General features: G+C 41.7%; 1 protein-coding gene across 16 annotated transcripts in view; it reads left to right on the plus strand.

Annotated features, from left to right (window-relative positions):
- The window catches only part of LOC129762000 (glutamate receptor-interacting protein 2), a 119,731-nt gene extending 109,752 nt beyond the window's left edge, over positions 1–9,979 (plus strand). For all 16 annotated transcript variants that reach the window (XM_055759934.1, XM_055759930.1, XM_055759926.1 and 13 more), the window contains 3 exons: positions 1,692–2,514; positions 8,416–9,388; positions 9,446–9,979. In XM_055759934.1, the coding sequence (XP_055615909.1) occupies positions 1,692–2,514; positions 8,416–9,388; positions 9,446–9,553 (1,904 nt within the window). In that variant the 3' untranslated portion in view covers positions 9,554–9,979. The remainder of the gene's footprint in view (positions 1–1,691; positions 2,515–8,415; positions 9,389–9,445) is intronic.
- The last annotated feature ends 7,644 nt before the right edge of the window (positions 9,980–17,623 follow it).

The following is a 17,623-nucleotide window of genomic DNA, read 5'->3' on the forward strand; positions in this document are numbered from 1 at the left end:
GTGTCACGTGACGCAATATGATCCTAGCTAGAGGCAGCCTGCCTGCCGGCCGCCTCCAACTTAAGCGCAAGAATAATTGCACGGCAAAAAGCCGCTTGTTGCGAAAATAAATCGCGAATTATGAGCGTGGCAGCCGAGGAAAATTCTTTCCATACGAGGGAAAATGATGAACCGGTTAAAAACAGGAAATTGAGCGAGTGGAAGCGTGCAAAAATAATAACAACTCATGGGAAAACGACCAAACGAAAAGTATGATGATTTAAGCGGCGACAACGACGACGATCGTCACCGGATGAATCATATAATAAAACGCTATGTAAACACCATTTTTAAAGTGTCAAAGATAAAGGGTGTGTCACATCAAATTGCATCACGGAAAAAACGCTGTAGAAATTTAATTTTTAGGAATTATATCTTCAGCTTTCGCTTATAATCAGATAAGAGTGTATATATCACGTTGGCCATGCTTCACTGTCAATTTTTCGTAAATTTGGAAAAATGTCGTCGAACGAAAAAGAGCGTCGTGAATTAATCCTGTGCACTCATTTCGAGAATCCGGAGTTGTCACATCGGGACATCGGTAAGATGCTGGAAATCGTCCAATCCACGGTCAGCAGAGTACTAAAACGATACTTCGAGAACCCAATCATCGACCGGAAGGTGAAGAACGGCAAAAATGGATGCTCCGTCAGTGAAAAAGATCACAAGCGCGTAGTTAAGCAGTTTAGACGTGATCCGAGAAGTTCGGTCCGGGATGTCGCCAATAAGCTGAATTTGTCAAGTTCATTCATCCAGCGGACCAAGCAGCGGGAGGGCCAGCGTACATACAAGGTTCAGAAGGCTCCTAACCGCGACGAAAGGCAAAACATGGTGGGGAAGACGCGAGCCCGGAAGCTGTACACCGAAATGCTGACGGAACCGCATTGCCTGGTAATGGACGACGAAACCTACGTCAAAGCGGACTTTCGTCAGCTGCCGGGCCTGTTGTTCTTCTCCGCAGAGGACAAATTCAGCGTTCCGGAGGAGATTCGCAAGCAGAAACTATCCAAGTTTGCCAAAAAGTACATGGTGTGGCAAGCGATCTGCTCTTGCGGAAAGCGGAGCGCCCCCTTCATGATGACCGGCACGGTAAACGGGCAGGTTTACCTTAAGGAGTGCCTACAGAAGCGCTTACTACCACTATTGAAGCAGCACGAGGGCCCGACCATCTTCTGGCCGGATCTCGCTTCGTGCCACTATTCAAAGAACGTGTTGGAGTGGTACGAAGCCAACGGGGTCACCTTCGTGCCAAAGGAAATGAACCCGCCCAACGCGCCGGAGCTTCGCCCAATAGAGAAATATTGGGCGATTATGAAGCAGGCCCTCCAGAAGAACCCAAAAGTTGTCAAATCGGAGGCGGACTTCAAGAGAAAATGGATTTCTGTTAAAAAAAAACTACAACCTGACGTTGTACAGAACTTTATGGACGGGGTAAAGAGGAAGGTGCGAGCATACGGGCTTGGGCTCGAAGTATGAATAAAAAGAAAATGCCAAAAGTTGTTTAATAGTTTTTATTTTACTGTCTAAAATTTTCAAAAGGATCGGTCTACTGGGCGAATTTCTACAGCGTGTTTTCCGTGATGCAATTTGATGTGACACACCCTTTAAGTAGCAAATACCATCTTGTTAAACAGTGTTCTCATTCTTTTCAGGCATCACATGTTCCAGTCCGAAGTACGGCTTCAACACTGTCGACTCGCGTAAGAACCTCGCCTCCAACAAAAGTCGTCGATTGGTTCGCAAAAGTTCCCTCCCGCAGCCGGCGGAAAACGGCAGCGGGCCCGCCGGGACACTCCATCCGAACATGGGACTTTGTAAGGCGGAAACCATTCAGCTGGTCCTGGATTGCTCGCAGGGTTCCGGTATCTGTTTGGGGCCGAAGACTCCGTGCGGTCGTGGTTTCATCATCGCCCAGGTTCTTCCCGACTCGGTGGCGGAACGGTCCGGATGTCTGCAGAAGGGTGATCGCATCCTGGCGGTGAACAAAATGTACAGTTTGGATGCGAATACGGTCCGGCAGCTGCTGGGAGACTTCGGACCGAAGTCGAGTGCCAATCTGTACCACAATCAACCCCAGAGTACGAATTGGGTCGAGCTTGAGCTCGAGTTCGACATGGCGGACAGTGTTATCCCTTCGAGTGGTGTGTTCAATATCAAACTGATTCGACAGAACAAATGCGGTCTGGGGATTACGGTCAATGGGAATAACCATGGGTCGTTCGTTATCTCGGAGGTCAAACCCGGGAGTGCGGCGCATCGAACGGGGTCACTTAGAGCCGGCGATGTTCTGCTAGCGGTGGATAACCATCCGGTACAACACTATAACTTGGATCTGCTGCTGAAGGAGTGCAAAAATGATTATATCACACTTACGGTGAAGAGGAACTCACTGCCGGATTTTCTGTTTGATGCACAACAGAAGACCAATCTGATCTACGGCAGCACGGAGGATAATGCTTACATTTATGGAACCAGGTGAGAATATTTACTTTAGCTCCAACCCAAACCCATTGTTGCGACAGCAATATACAACAGTTTTCCGATTTTACAAACACTTTATACCGTAAAGCTTCTGAATCCGGACGGCTTTTTAATCCAGACCTTTTCATTATATTCAAACTATAATATTGTATAATATTGTATATGTACGATATGGAAAAAAAATATCTTAAATCAAAACAAATATTTGTGTTTCACAAAGCCATGTACGAGAGAAAAAGCACAATCAGGACAGATCAAAGTGAACGATGAAATTTCTTACTGAAGGAAATTAACAACTTTCGTTCATTATTGATGTTTGATTTAAGATTATAATGGAATAACAATAAAATAGTAAGCTCTAGAAAAAATCAATAACTAATTTCTTCAAAGAAATGCTGCTGACAAAATGTGCCTGGAATGGAAAGCAAAAGTATACGGATTTGAGATCATGGCACAATGAAATTTTTTTTTCAAATTTTAAACAAATATAACATGATTTTGTGGAATTCTGTGATTCATAACTTACATGAATGCCTTGGTAGGAGCGGTAATTTTCCATGCTATGATATGTAAACATTTTTAGTAATTGAAATTATTATCGTAAGCGCTTAAGTTTCCGGAATTCGATGCATTACGATGTATGTTGAAAAATTCCTGCAATATAATACAATTTGAAAATAGCCTTAGTTCTGGGTTGTTAGGTCAAACGTTTTAAGTTCTCTGTTCAACAATTTCTACAAATGTTCAACAACGTTTAGTGTTTTCTCATCTTTTCTCTAAACTTCTAATCTCTTGAATCTTATCTAATCTTTTCAGTCTTCTAAATAATTTTTCACTCCAATTCTTCTAACAAACTTCTTATCCCTGCTTTATATAATTACTAGCTGACCCGGCAAACTTCGTCCCGTCCAAAATTTATTTTTCGTTATCACATTCACGAATTCTTACTAAGCGCACGTTCATGGCTCCAATCGCAGAACTGTTCATTGATTGATCTTCTAATCTACCCTTTAAAATTATTTTTCACCATAAAATTTCAGTACTTCTACCAAAACTCGACATTATAATATCAGATCATTTTCAGACAGAATTTTTCTATCAAGATCAATTTCGTTAGCTCAAACATCAAATGGACTAACAACGCTTGTCAATATGTAATTGTAGAACATATGCGAATTGAATTTTTCGAAATTTCCCATTTTCCTTCAGAGTTTTCCGAAAATTTTCCAAAGTCATGTTTGATTGAAATATTTGTATCATTTTTAAGGGACCCCCTCTCCATTCTAGAGAAGGGAGGGGTGTCATACCATCATAGAAACATTTCTCGTACCCGAAAACCCTCACATCCCAAATTTGGCTTCATTTGCTTGATTAGTTCTCGAGTAATGCTGAAGTTTGTGTTTCATTTGTATGGCAGCCCCCTTATAGAGAGGTGGGAGGAGTATCTATTCACCATAGAAATGTTTCGTACCCCCTAAAACCTCCACATGCCAAATTTGGTTTCGTTTGCTTGATTAATTCTCGAGTAATGCAGAAATTTGTGTTTCATTTGTATGGCAGCTCCCCCTTAGCGAGGGGGGTGAAGTGACTAAACACCATAGAAACATTTATTCCACCCTGAAACCTCCATATGCCTAATTCGGTTTCATTTGCTTGATTAATTCTCGAGTAATGCAGAAATTAGTATTTCATTTGTATGGCAGCCCCTCTAAGAAAGGGGGAGGAGTATCCAACCACTATAGAATCATTTCTTGCACCCTAAAATCTCCACATGCCAAATTTCGTTTCATTTGCTCGATTAATTCTCGAGTAATGTACAAAATTTGTGTTTCATTTGTATGGTAGCCCCCACTTAGAGGGAGGGGTGGAGTGTCTAACCACCATAGAAATATTTATTGCTCCCTACAGTATCCACATGCCAAATTTGGTTCCGTTTGCTTGATTAATTCTCGAGTAATGCAGAAATTTGTGTTTCATTTGTATGGCAGCTCCCCCTAGGAGAGGGGGGTGGAGTGTTTAACCACCATAGAATCATTTATTGCACCCTAATACCTCAATATTCCTAATTTGGTTCCATTTTCTTGATTAATTCTCGAGTAATGTAGAAATTTGTGTTTCATTTGTATGGCAGCCTCCCTAAGAGATGGGGGGGGGGGGGGTCCTACCACTATATAATCATTCCTTACACCCTAAAAACCTCCACATGCCAAATTTCGTTTCATTTGCTTGATTAATTCTCGAGTAATGCAAAAATTTGTGTTTCATCCTTCGTCATTTACACGGAGATAAGCTCCGTGATGCGTAACTTTCATTGCACTCTTCGCATGTGATGGAATGAGACAACCAATCTGCTTATTGTTTATTTACCTGTTCGTTTATGAGGGACTCAAAATGAAAGAGGTGTAAGTGACATTTTCGATTTCTCTACATCGACTCTCTCTTTTGGTCATAACTTAGCTGCAAACACATTCCCCGTTGTATTTGACAATATGGAAGATAGGTCTGAACCTCATCTATCGAATTCTATAGCAAACTCAAATTGGAACGTTTTTGCAGTTGAGTTATTAACTAAACAAATAAGTCGAAGAAGAGAGTCTCTTTTATGGTAGAGCGCGGTCTAATCACATGCTCTATGGCTATGAAATGAATCACGCTGCAGTAGATAATTAAGACGATCTAAACGAAAATCATGAGTAAATAACTGTGAAAGTACCCCAATCGTTGCAAGACTCAGTAAGACTCTTGTAAAAGACCACTTAAACTGGCTAGGTTCCTTTAAAAAGGACGATGGTTAGTTCACACAACCTCCCTCATAAGTATTAGACTGGCTGATCAAGACTCACTTCTCGGGATCTAGATCTGGTCATTCTGATACCAGCTATAATCGTGACAAAAAATGCTCTCGATGGTGTCTCACATTGTCTCTCAGTGCGTAGGAGCTCGCAAACATAGTTGCTGCATTGGATTCCACGAGGGCGAGAGTAGAAAACGCGGTAAAATCTTTCCAACATACAAATCCGCTGGTGTAGATGGAGTTTCCTGATCACAAAGGAGAATCAAATCTAATTTTATCTCTAATCGAGATTTTTAAGTCTGACATCTGCATTTGCTCAGACAGTCAAACGCCACTCAAACCCCTTGATGCGCCTTTTCGTAAATTGTCTGGAAATGCATATAAGTTCAGTACATCTGTACTGGATTCCTGGACATTGCGGGCGGGTTCGCCGACTTGGGTACCACATCGATATTCAGCCGCTCCATCTCCTCTAACGATCACTTCGAGTAATGGGCCGACCAGAACATCGCGTATTCGTCCTTATGGTATTTCTTGATGAACGACGCAACGTCCGGCCGGCACTTCGTAATATAAATTTCCCCGTTCACGGCCGGAGCTAAAAAAAAGCGGCTTTGACATCTCCTTCTCGCTGATTAAAGGGTGTGTCACATCAAATTGCATCACGGAAAAAACGCTGTAGAAATTTAATTTTTAGGAATTATATCTTCAGCTTTCGCTTATAATCAGATAAGAGTGTATAGATCACGTTGGCCATGCTTCACTGTCAATTTTTCGTAAATTTGGAAAAATGTCGTCGAACGAAAAAGAGCGTCGTGAATTAATCCTGCGCACTCATTTCGAGAATCCGGAGTTGTCACATCGGGACATCGGTAAGATGCTGGGAATCGTCCAATCCACGGTCAGCAGAGTACTAAAACGATACTTCGAGAACCTAACCATCGACCGGAAGGTGAAGAACGGCAAAAATGGATGCTCCGTCAGTGAAAAAGATCACAAGCGCGTATTTCAGCAGTTTAGACGTGATCCGAGAAGTTCGGTCCGGGATGTCGCCAATAAGCTGAATTTGTCAAGTTCATTCGTCCAGCGGACCAAGCAGCGGGAGGGCCTGCGTACAAACAAGGTTCAGAAGGCTCCTAACCGCGACGAAAGGCAAAACATGGTGGGGAAGACGCGAGCCCGGAAGCTGTACACCGAAATGCTGACGAAGCCGCATTGCCTGGTAATGGACGACGAAACCTACGTCAAAGCGGACTTTCGTCAGCTGCCGGGCCTGTTGTTCTTCTCCGCAGAGGACAAATTCAGCGTTCCGGAGGAGATTCGCAAGCAGAAACTATCCAAGTTTGCCAAAAAGTACATGGTGTGGCAAGCGATCTGCTCTTGCGGAAAGCGGAGCGCCCCCTTCGTGATAACCGGCACGGTAAACGGGCAGGTTTACCTTAAGGAGTGCCTACAGAAGCGCTTACTACCACTATTGAAGCAGCACGAGGGCCCGACCATCTTCTGGCCGGATCTCGCTTTGTGCCACTATTCAAAGGACGTGTTGGAGTGGTACGAAGCCAACGGGGTCACCTTCGTGCCAAAGGAAATGAACCCGCCCAACGCGCCGGAGCTTCGCCCAATAGAGAAATATTGGGCGATTAAGAAGCAGGCCCTCCGGAAGAACCCAACTTCTTCTTCTTTAATGGCGTTAACGTTCCCTGTGGAACTTTTGCCGTCTCAACGTGTTCATTAACTAGCGTCATTCATTAATACTTGGTTGAGATTTCGATGCCGAATAACACGCCTTAAATGTACTCTGGAGTGGCAAGCTCTAGAATACGCGTGACCACAGTGCAAGCCGGAAGAATTTTCTTTGACGAAAAATCCCCCGGCCAGAACGGGAATCGAACTCGAACACCTGGCATGATAGTGTGGGACGCTAACCACTCGGCCACGGGTGCACATGAACCCAAAAGTTGTCAAATCGGAGGCGGACTTCAAGAGAAAATGGATTTCTGTTAAAAAAAACTACAACCTGACGTTGTACAGAACCTTATGGACGGGGTAAAGAGGAAGGTGCGGGCATACGGGCTTGGGCTCGAAGTATGAATAAAAAGAAAATGCCGAAAGTTGTTTAATAGTTTTTATTTTACTGTCTAAAATTTTCAAAAGGATCGGTCTAATGGGCGAATTTCTACAGCGTTTTTTCCGTGATGCAATTTGATGTGACACACCCTTTATCAGCCACAGCAGCACGTTCTTGGGAAACTTGGTGTGTGAAATAAACTTCACTTCGGAGCTTTACTTCCTTCATGGGGAAAATAAAATACGAAGTGCCCTGCCAGTCGTTGCCATCCAGGGTGAGACAGGTTTCGTCGTCCATCAGCACCGCCACGTCACGATTCGCCGGGAAAATCGACTTGACCATCTTATTCATTCGCTGCCGCTGCATCATTGCCTGCAGCTCCGTGACCAGTGGACGGGACTTTCGCTTCCTGGCATGTATGTCCATGTTCGCCAGGTACTTTTTCACTGTTGGGCCGGTTGCATCGACCTCCCTGCCAAGCGCACGCAGCGTTGTACTCACTTTTCCCTCGATCTTCCTCTTCAACATCCTTTGGAGCTTCTTGTCGCTCAGAATCGTCGGCCGTCCGGAACCGGGCTTTCTTTCGATGCTCTGATTGTTGTTCAATAGTGCCAATATGTTGTAGATGCCGGAACGGGCGTATCCGGCATTCACAAAGTTCCGCACGATGTCCGTTTTGAACGCGGCGAGGTACCGTTTGTTGAACTTGATAGAGCTTTAATTTTTTTCTGCTAAATCATGGGTTACTATGATTGATGCTGCATGGGTAGTTTCGTCAGTGTTTTACTGGTTCGTTGGTTGGTAAGAAGGCAGAAAGCAATTCTCCAGCTAGTTTAGAATTCTTGTATATTTCTTCTTGAATATACTGGACGGAAAATCAAACTGAACCGTTCTCTTGAAACTCTTTTACTGGAATAACATGTAACTATGCAACCGAAAAAGTATGACCTACTACGATACTGGTTTGGTACTATTTAAAAAATTGCGCATTACAACACTATCACACTATCTAACCTATGTTTGGCGATTTTAGATACAACGAATCGCCTTCCCTGAAATCCAACAATAACGTGGACTACTTCCAAATCGAGGATCACATCCAGCAGCAACAACATCAGCAGCAGCAGCTGCTGCGACGACCAATGTGGAACCGACCGACGACGTACGACATTCTGCCAAGCGGAGCGAATGTAATGACCCAAAGTACGGGGACTCTTAAGGCGATCCTCCACCAGCAGCCCCAGCAGCAGCCACCGGTCCACGTGTCCTCCAGTGCCGAGAATCTGCCGCACTGCCAGAATCAGCTCCTCGGCGATGGGGACGAGGATCGCTTCGATGATATCGTGCACTACAAGATGGCTTCGATGAATATCAACAGTACCAATTATGTCGGGTTGGGGAATGCAGCGGTCGCCAATCGAGAGCTGGACGATCAGATACAGCAGATTATTTTCAGTGTGCGATTGGAACCAAATGGTGGACCGCTAGGGATCACTCTTGCTGGTAGCGATGATCTCCAGAAACCGATCAAAATTAGTGGCCTAACGGAGGGTGGCGTTGCTCACACCAACGGACAGCTGCAGGTCGGCGATTGCTTGCTGGCGATCAACGGGGAGAGTGTCCGTGGGGTTCCACTAACAACAGCTACCAAGCTACTGCACAAGTTCGAGAACGTGGTAGAGCTACAGATATCTCGAACGGAATGCGTTGGAGCCAGGAGTCAAGGGGCGATCGGCAATGAACCCCAGCCGCAGGTAGTTTACGCAAAAGTTCAACGGAGGCCCCGGAGTCCCTCGATCACGGATGCACTGTCAACCAACTCGAACGCCAGCTCAACGAACTGCCGAACGTTGCATGTGACTCTGTTCAAGGATCGTGTTTACGATGACTATGGGTTTTCCGTGTCGGACGGGCTGTACGAGCGGGGAGTTTATATCAACAGGATTCGGAGCGGGGGACCGGCCGATCTTGTCGGTATGCTCCGACCGTTCGATAGGATTGTGCAGGTGAGTACCTGAGGCTTGTTTCCAGTTTGATCGCATCACTGAATGATATTGTTTTAGGTCAACGGAACGAAAACACAGGACTTCGATTGTTGCCTGACGGTACCTCTGATCGCGGCCGCTGGGGACAAGATAGACCTGGTCCTACAACGACCCCAACCGGAGTGATCGTAACCAGCGCTGCTCACTCACATCGCAAAGTGCCATTTCCAGAAATAGAAACGAAGTCGGACGTCGTTTTTGCCTTTATGCCAAATTGTAACTTCACCAAAAAAAAAAAAATGAAAACAGACCTTTACACGTATTGATATTAATACTTTACAATATACGACTAGAAGTTTTTCCCCCTGTTCTCCAGTAGGTTTACAACAATTTCACACATCATCTACGATTAAATGTATTTATTATCGCTAAAAAGGGTGCTGAAGGGCCCCCACATCTACTCATACCAAGCCTACCCAAATCTTACGGAACCTGATCGATAGGACAATAAGCGTTAGCCAAGGTTTCCTTCCTCCAATTTCGCGTTCAGCCGCTGGGCAACTAGTGTAACTATGAAGCGCCAAATACAAAATCATTTTTACAACAGAAATAGATTGTTGTTTACGTTGTTTTCATTATTGATTGTTGTGAAATGCAGTTTGTAACACTGTTTTTGTTTTGGTTGCCCTAATCGGGAAATCAGTAGTCAATTGACGTTAGTTGGAGGTGTGTTCGCACGAGCCGTGCCTTGTTCCGCGCAACGCTGCTCCGTCCGGTGGAGTTGTTGTTCAACCAGAGATTGAAACGAAAACAGAACATTGTTTTTTTAACCGTTTCAAAGTGTATCAAAACAACAACAACAGGACTGAACTTTGTTCGGGGCGTTCTACGAGAACCGGATCTTCGCTCGCGGCAGGCAAGGGTGATGCAATCGACATAGATTACTTTTTTGAGAGTGCCCTCATGGGGTGGAAAAAAGCCATTTTCGGGTGTCTTGCTTGGGTTCATTTGAACTGATAACTCAGTATGAGTAATTGTTTGTACTTCAAACTCGAATGCGTAGAATTTCTTCCGGTACAAGCGTATTCTGGGTTTAAAAAACGGTACACGAAATTATGATAACTGTTATTAATTTGACGCACCTTATATTCAGACATAAAGACGGTACAAGTAAGCCATGACATTCGTAATCAATTTAGTGAACGTCACAATCTTCAGTCCCCAAGTTTTGTTTTACATTCCTGTGACAAAATAGCGACGAATTATAACTGATTTAGCGCATATTTTGGAATCTAAAGTAAACTGACCAGACGGCGTTACGCGGGACAGTCCCGCATTTCAACAAAATGTCCCGCGAAACGTCCCGCATTTGACAAAAGAAACGAAAATGTCCCGCGATATCAATATATTTCAATATTACAATTTGATCATGTTGATTTCATTAAATGGATGAACCACAAAAAAAAACTTTTATTTGACAGACTGTTCAAGAGATCTTCCAATGCATCCAAAGATACGTTGAGCTGGTTTCATCGCACCGACAGTGTACTTTTTGTTTAGAGAGTGTCAAATGGAAACGACAGCAACAATATTAGAAAAAGTTTTTTATAAAAGTCCGCTATTGATCCGCAGGGACCAACGTGAGTCAGACGAAAAGTTCATCTTTGGTCCCCTAGCTCGGTCAGGGCTCAACGTGTTAAATGAGCCGGAATAACTATTTAGTGTATACGAAACAGGAAGAGACAGGGTTGTTTGATGAAGTGTCGTGAATGAAACGCTTGGCGGCCTTACGGAAGTTGGCCGGAACCTCAACCATGGTCCATAAAAAGATGTATGTCAGCGTGTTCTTTTACCTTTTCGTGGCTTTGGCTAGGCTGGTAGGCTGTCTCTCCATTTTGACCATTCGCCCAAAAGTTTTTTTTTGTAGTTTTTTTTTCGTCGCCTTCCGAAATTAGTCCATTTTTTTAATGCGTAATACGTTATCACTAAAATCGATGAAAAATGGATTGGAATTTTCGAGCGTTCCATTCGATAATTGGAAGAAAATTGTAGAATTTCAATCGTTGCTTGCCAGACCTAAATGCTCTGACCGAGTGAGAGATTTTCAGGCGTAAACAAAATCTAAACCACCTAAAAATCACAACTGAGTGATTACAGGTCAGGTTTAATGGCTAGGACACATGTTAAGAGTTTCACGAATAAATGAGACTCTCTAAACTATGGTTTATGTTCACATAACGTATATACATAACGTTTTGTTTTTTGTGTCCCGCGTTAGACCTCTGACCATCTGGTCACTTTAATCTAAAGCAAAAGATTTCACATCATTGGTTCAAATGTATAATTGGTTACATCACTTCTCGTCGAGGAACACAAATATTTGATCTTCTGGACACATCCATTTGATAGCAGCGTAACGGTAAGCGTTTTGCTGTATGTCAAAATTTTACGCACAAATCAGATTCAATTGTACATCAAATTTCAAGTGTAAATAAAAAAAGGTTAAAGGTTTAAAGAAGGTTAAACCAAATTTACTGAAAAAATGCTCCGATTCGGCACAAACTATTTGCAAGTTTTCTTTATCAAAAAATTTAGGCATTGATTTTATTTGGTCCTCAGTGATGTCATCCTGAAATTGGATGGTTTTGAAAATCGGCTGAACTGTTTGACCGATTTTTAAACCTTCACTTATAAATGAAGGCTATTTAAAAAAATGGATGGGTTATATCTATGATATAACTGCAAGGTTGACGTGGGACTACTTTAGATTAGCAATCATTTCAGTGAGCAGAATATATGAGGGCATATCCTTCAATGCAATCTTGAATAACCGAGCCAAAGCGTTGTGTTCGTACCCGCATTTGTAATCCGTGTTAGGAAAACACTGTTCGGAGTGCAAAAAAGTACCCCGGCTTGCATGAATCAACAACTTCAGCTTTTTTTTATACTATAGAGGACTTAAACTTGAAAGATCATTCGCCTCTAATGTCTGTACGATTTTCCCAGGATCCTAAGTTTAGGAGACCGTGTTAAGGAAACATTTTCTAGTTTGCACAAAGGCAAGCGAGTACAAAAGTACTCGCAATTTGCATTTGTTTGAAAAGCCGATTTCCCCAGACATCTTGGTTCTGAAGTCTGTGTTGAGGGAACATATTTCAGTCGGAACAAAATTACCTCCGACCTGCATGTAATTGCAATGCCAATTTCCCTACGCTCCATGCATTTGAAGTCTGTGTTAGGGATACACACTCAGTCGGAACAAAAAAAAACCCAACTTTCATGTGTTTGCAATACCGATATCTCCAAGCCTGCTTGGTTTTGATGGCTGTGTTAGGGAAACCGTAAATCGGGCCAATCAAAACGAGGCAGTTAGGGCGTTTAGATAACGCTTAACATTTTACAGTTATTCAATTGTTTATCTAATGAGAAATAACATTTTATTAATTGCGATAGAAGCGTAGAAATATTCGCTATCAATTGATGCAAACATCTTTCCGATCCAGTGAGAAATGTTCGAGTTATAAGCATTCGGAATCTTTCATTTTTTCCTGCACGTTCTGTGTTTAGGTTTTCATTTTACCCCCCATATACTGCGGTTAGACGTAGTCCCACGTCAAAAACTAAAGTGGTAAAGTGGTAAACTGATAAAGGTCTTCTGTTCTGAAAAACATTTCAAAATAAAATAAAAAAAAAAAACAGGAAGTGGGTTATATCTATGGTATAACCGCAAGGGTGACGTAGGACTATCGTTGATTTAGAGATCATTTGTTTGAAGTTGAATCAAAATCCATTCTGAATGAATGAATAAATGAATATTTGGGGGACTTCGAAAACGAGAGCGTTACGTTGGAGGCACAAGGTTTTATGCATCCAAAATAGGATACGAAAAACCTTGTTCTGAAGAATAATCTTCAGAAGCTTTCCTGCTAACTGCACTTGATTGACAAATCACAAAACCAAATGTATTATATGGATATTTTATGGATAGAAAACATTAAAATAAACTCTTTCGCTTGAATGTAATTTTCAATTCCAAGGGGAACTGGCAGATTATTTTCCAGCAACGATTAGATATTTCCACATTTTCCTCGATACTGGAAGCCCACCAGTGGTTAATACTAACTCGATAACCACCTGTTAATAGCACTTGATTGAAAAATATTTGATCACAGTGTTACATGGATAGAAAACATTAAAATAAACTCTTTCACATGAATGTATTTTTTAAATTCCCAGAGGAACTGGCAGATTATTTTCCAGCAATGATTAGATCTTTCCGGAACTTTCTCGATGCTGAATGGCATCCTAACGGAAAGAGTTCTGCGCGTGTATGTGTCGATCCTTCGCCGTCCACCTCCTCCAACACGTTAGGCAACGATGTTGTCTTGTCGATGTCCTCACGAAAAATGAATGCATCTCACCACCAGAATATCGCTTAAGTATGCTTTTTGTGTGTGATTGAATCGAGAGAAGGTGTGGTTTACGATGGCAATTTGGAAGGCAAACTAGAGTGGAATGAACTCTCTGAGCTCGAAACTTTCGGCGACTGAGCAATAATCGATTGCGTACGCATACAATATTGGATACGGAAATATCCTACTGATGGGGAAGAATAATCTTCAGAATCTTTCCTGCTAATTACACTTGGTTGAAAAATTACAAAATCAAATGAATTTGAAAGCTGTGTTACATGGTTAGAAAACATTAAAATAAACTCTTTCACATGAATGTATTTTTAAATTCCCAGAGGAACTGGCAGATTATTTTCCAGAAATGATTAGATCTTTCCGGATCTTTCTCGATGCTGAATGGCATCCAAACGGAAAGAATTCCGCGCGTGTATGTGTGTGTGTAGCGATGTCTTCCCGGGGAACCGTTTGTGGCATCACTCTCCTCCTGATGGATTCCCTTCTGGCCTAACGTGCACAAACAGGCTCTTGGTGACACCGTTCATCCGTGCTTTCAGGATAAACGAAGAGCTTCACCACAACAGCGACAACATGCTCCAATCGCTGTTCAATTAGAACTGAGTGGGTTTCCGAGCGGCGCTCGTTTATATACCGACTGGTGATTTCAATAGCCTGTTTCGAGAACAATTTTAAGGCTATTTAAACAAGTTTTTGGATCAAAAAGTAACAAGTATATAACGCGTAGACATTTTATCTTTCGAATGAAATGTTTATCATACCATTTCGTTCAGTTGTTCAGGAGCTATTAACGCTCAAAATCTCGGTCTCCGGGGTAACGCTTTCGGTTTCGAAACTTTGATTTTACACCCCGGTATAGAAATGAAAGACGTAGTCCTACGTCAAAAATGAGTGGGTTATATCTATGATATAACCGCAAGGTTCACGTGGAACTACCTTAGCTTAGCAATCATTCGTTTGTATTGATTAAATTCTTGATTGAATGAAACAGTTTCCAAATTCAATTGAGTTCAATATATTTGCTCTGTGAGTGAAAAAAATGAACAAATGCCATGTAAAGTCAATTCATTTATTGTGATTGATTGTTCTTCGTTACAAGTAAAATTAATGACGGACCTTTTACGTTTGGTATGATGACTAGAACAAAATATATGTACGGAAGAATTATCAAACGTTTGATGAACCAGCCTAAGGCTGAAAATCTTTCCAATAAAGACAAAAAAAAATATTATCAAACGATTATTTTATTTTACATTTCCCTCTGAAGTTTACATCCCAAAAGTGTACATACTTCTCGAATCTCGAATTTGCTAGAAACTGAGAAGTTCATTCGCTTCTAGTGGCTGCACGATTTTCCCAGGTTCCTAAGTTTAGAAGATCATGTTAGGACAGACATATTCCACTCTGCACAAAGGCAAGCGAGGACAAAAGTACTCGCAGTTTGCATTTATTTGCAGAGACGATTTCCACAGAAACCTCGGTTTTGAAGTCTGTATTAGGGAAACACATTTCAATCGGAACAAAAATAACCCCGATTTGTATGAATTCGCAATGCCGATTTCCCCACACTTCATGGATTTGAAGTCTGTGTTAGGGAAACACATTCCAGTCGGAACAAAAATACCCCCGACTTGCATGAATTTGAAATACCGATTTCTCCAGGCACCTTGGTTTAGAAATCTCTATTAGGGAACACATTTCGGTGGGAACAAAAGCTCCCCCTACTTTCGTGTGTTCTTTTTCTTCTTTTTGGCTTTAAGAGGGTTTAAACTTTTCAGTACACTCGTCTCTAGGCTCTTTCGTGTGTTTGCAATGCCGATTTCGCTGCTTGGTTTTAAAGTCTGTGTTAGGGAACATTTTTCGATGAGAACAAAAGTCCCCCTACTTTCATGTATTTGCAATGCCGATTTCCCCAAGGCTGCTTGGTTTTGATGGCTGTGTTAGGGAAACCGTAAATCGGGCCAATCAAAACGATGCAGTTAGTGCGTTTAGATAACGCCTAATATTTTACAGTTATTCAATTGTTTATCTAATGAAAAACAACATTTTGTTAGTTGCGATAGATGCGAAATATTCCCTATCAAGTGATGCAAACATCTCTCCTATCCAGTACGAAATGTTCGAGCTATAAGCATTCGAAATCTTTCATTTTTTCCTGCATGTTCTGTGTTTAGGTTTTCATTTTACCCTCCATATATTCCGGTTAGACGTAGTCCCACGTCAAAACTTTTCAAGTTAAAATGTTTCACTGTGATTCAACATAATAGGGGAAGTGTGGTAAAGACGGACACCTGAAATGAACGTTGATTTTTTTTCGCGAATTTCAAAAAATATATATAGCTATCTCACCACAAATTGATAGTCTAGGTCCTTTTTTGTACTAAAACTAGCTGATCCGACGAACTTCATAGCGCCCAACATAGATTTTTTGATTTGAATACTTTCAAACATCCACGTTTTCTTACTAAGTGAACGTTAGTGAGTCCAATCACTGAGCTCTTCATTGATTGATTACCCTTTGACCCTTTCCAATTTCCTTTTACTGTAAATTATCTAGTACTTCTACAAAAATTCGTCCTTATAATATGCAATTATTTTCAGACACAACTCTCGTTCAAGATTCTTCAAGCATTTGGAAATAACATGTTTCTCCGTTGCATGGAATACATGTTTGATACAGAGAATGTTACAAAATACGAGGGTCACTATTTATATTTCGGGAATTGGCAACACTGATGTCATGTGAGTCCATCTGACGGTTCCATCGTAAAGTTCGACATTTTTGACGATATACGTACTCAGAACATTTTGTCATACGGACGCTATTTGTTTATTTTATATATAGTTGAAAGTTTGGTCTCGACAAAAAAATGGAACTGAATCGTGAACATTTTCGTGCGATGATTTTTTACGACTTTCGACGTGGATTATCCCAACAAGAGTGCGTCAATCAACTTAATTTGACTTTTGGCGGAGAAGCTCCATCAAAAACCACTGTGTATCGCTGGTATAGTGAATTCAATCGTGGTCGTTCGCTGTCCGACGAGTTTCGTGAAGGTCGTCCAAAATCGACTGTAGTGCCAGAAAACATCGATGCTGTGCACGAAATGATTAAGCAAGATCGTCATGTAACCTATTGTGAGATTGAGGCATCCCTAAGCATTAATTCCACCAGCATATATGCGATTTTACATGAACACTTAGTTGTGCGAAAATTATGTTCACGTTGGATCATACATAATTTGACAATCGCTCAAAAAAAGGCTCGTGTCGATTGGAATAAATGCTTTGAAAATTGGTTTAAGCGCATGCAAAAGTGTATCGATCATCGTGGCGAGTACTTTGAAAAACAATAAAAATATATTCGCAGCTTAACTATTTGTCTTTGTTCCTTTTCCCGAAATATAAATAGTGACCCTCGTAAAGACAGCTCAAATCGGACCATTCCTTCCTCAGACAGCTCAAATCGGTCATTCCTTCCTGTCTTGAAAGTATCAAGAGACTTACTATGGATAGTTTCAGAAGACATTTGAAAAAAAAATGGGACGACGTACAACTAGACGCTGTGCGTGGCAGCAATAATGTTGTTTCGCGGTTCTTAGAACTTTTCCATGCAATTATTCCACGATTAATCTTGTGTTTGTGATTGGAATTGATTACGGCTAATACCAGTGCCATAACGGTACTCCCAACGGAGCACAAATACCGCCAGCCACCTCTAAGGAGCGGTAGTTTTTTTTTTTTATAAATTCGTTTATTTTTACAGGCTCAGTTACATAAGTTTAAAGGAGCCGAAATCTTAAATATATTTTTAAAACTATATATATGA

The sequence above is a fragment of the Toxorhynchites rutilus genome, chromosome 1, assembly GCF_029784135.1.
Source record: "Toxorhynchites rutilus septentrionalis strain SRP chromosome 1, ASM2978413v1, whole genome shotgun sequence".
NCBI classification, from domain to species: Eukaryota; Metazoa; Arthropoda; class Insecta; order Diptera; family Culicidae; genus Toxorhynchites; species Toxorhynchites rutilus.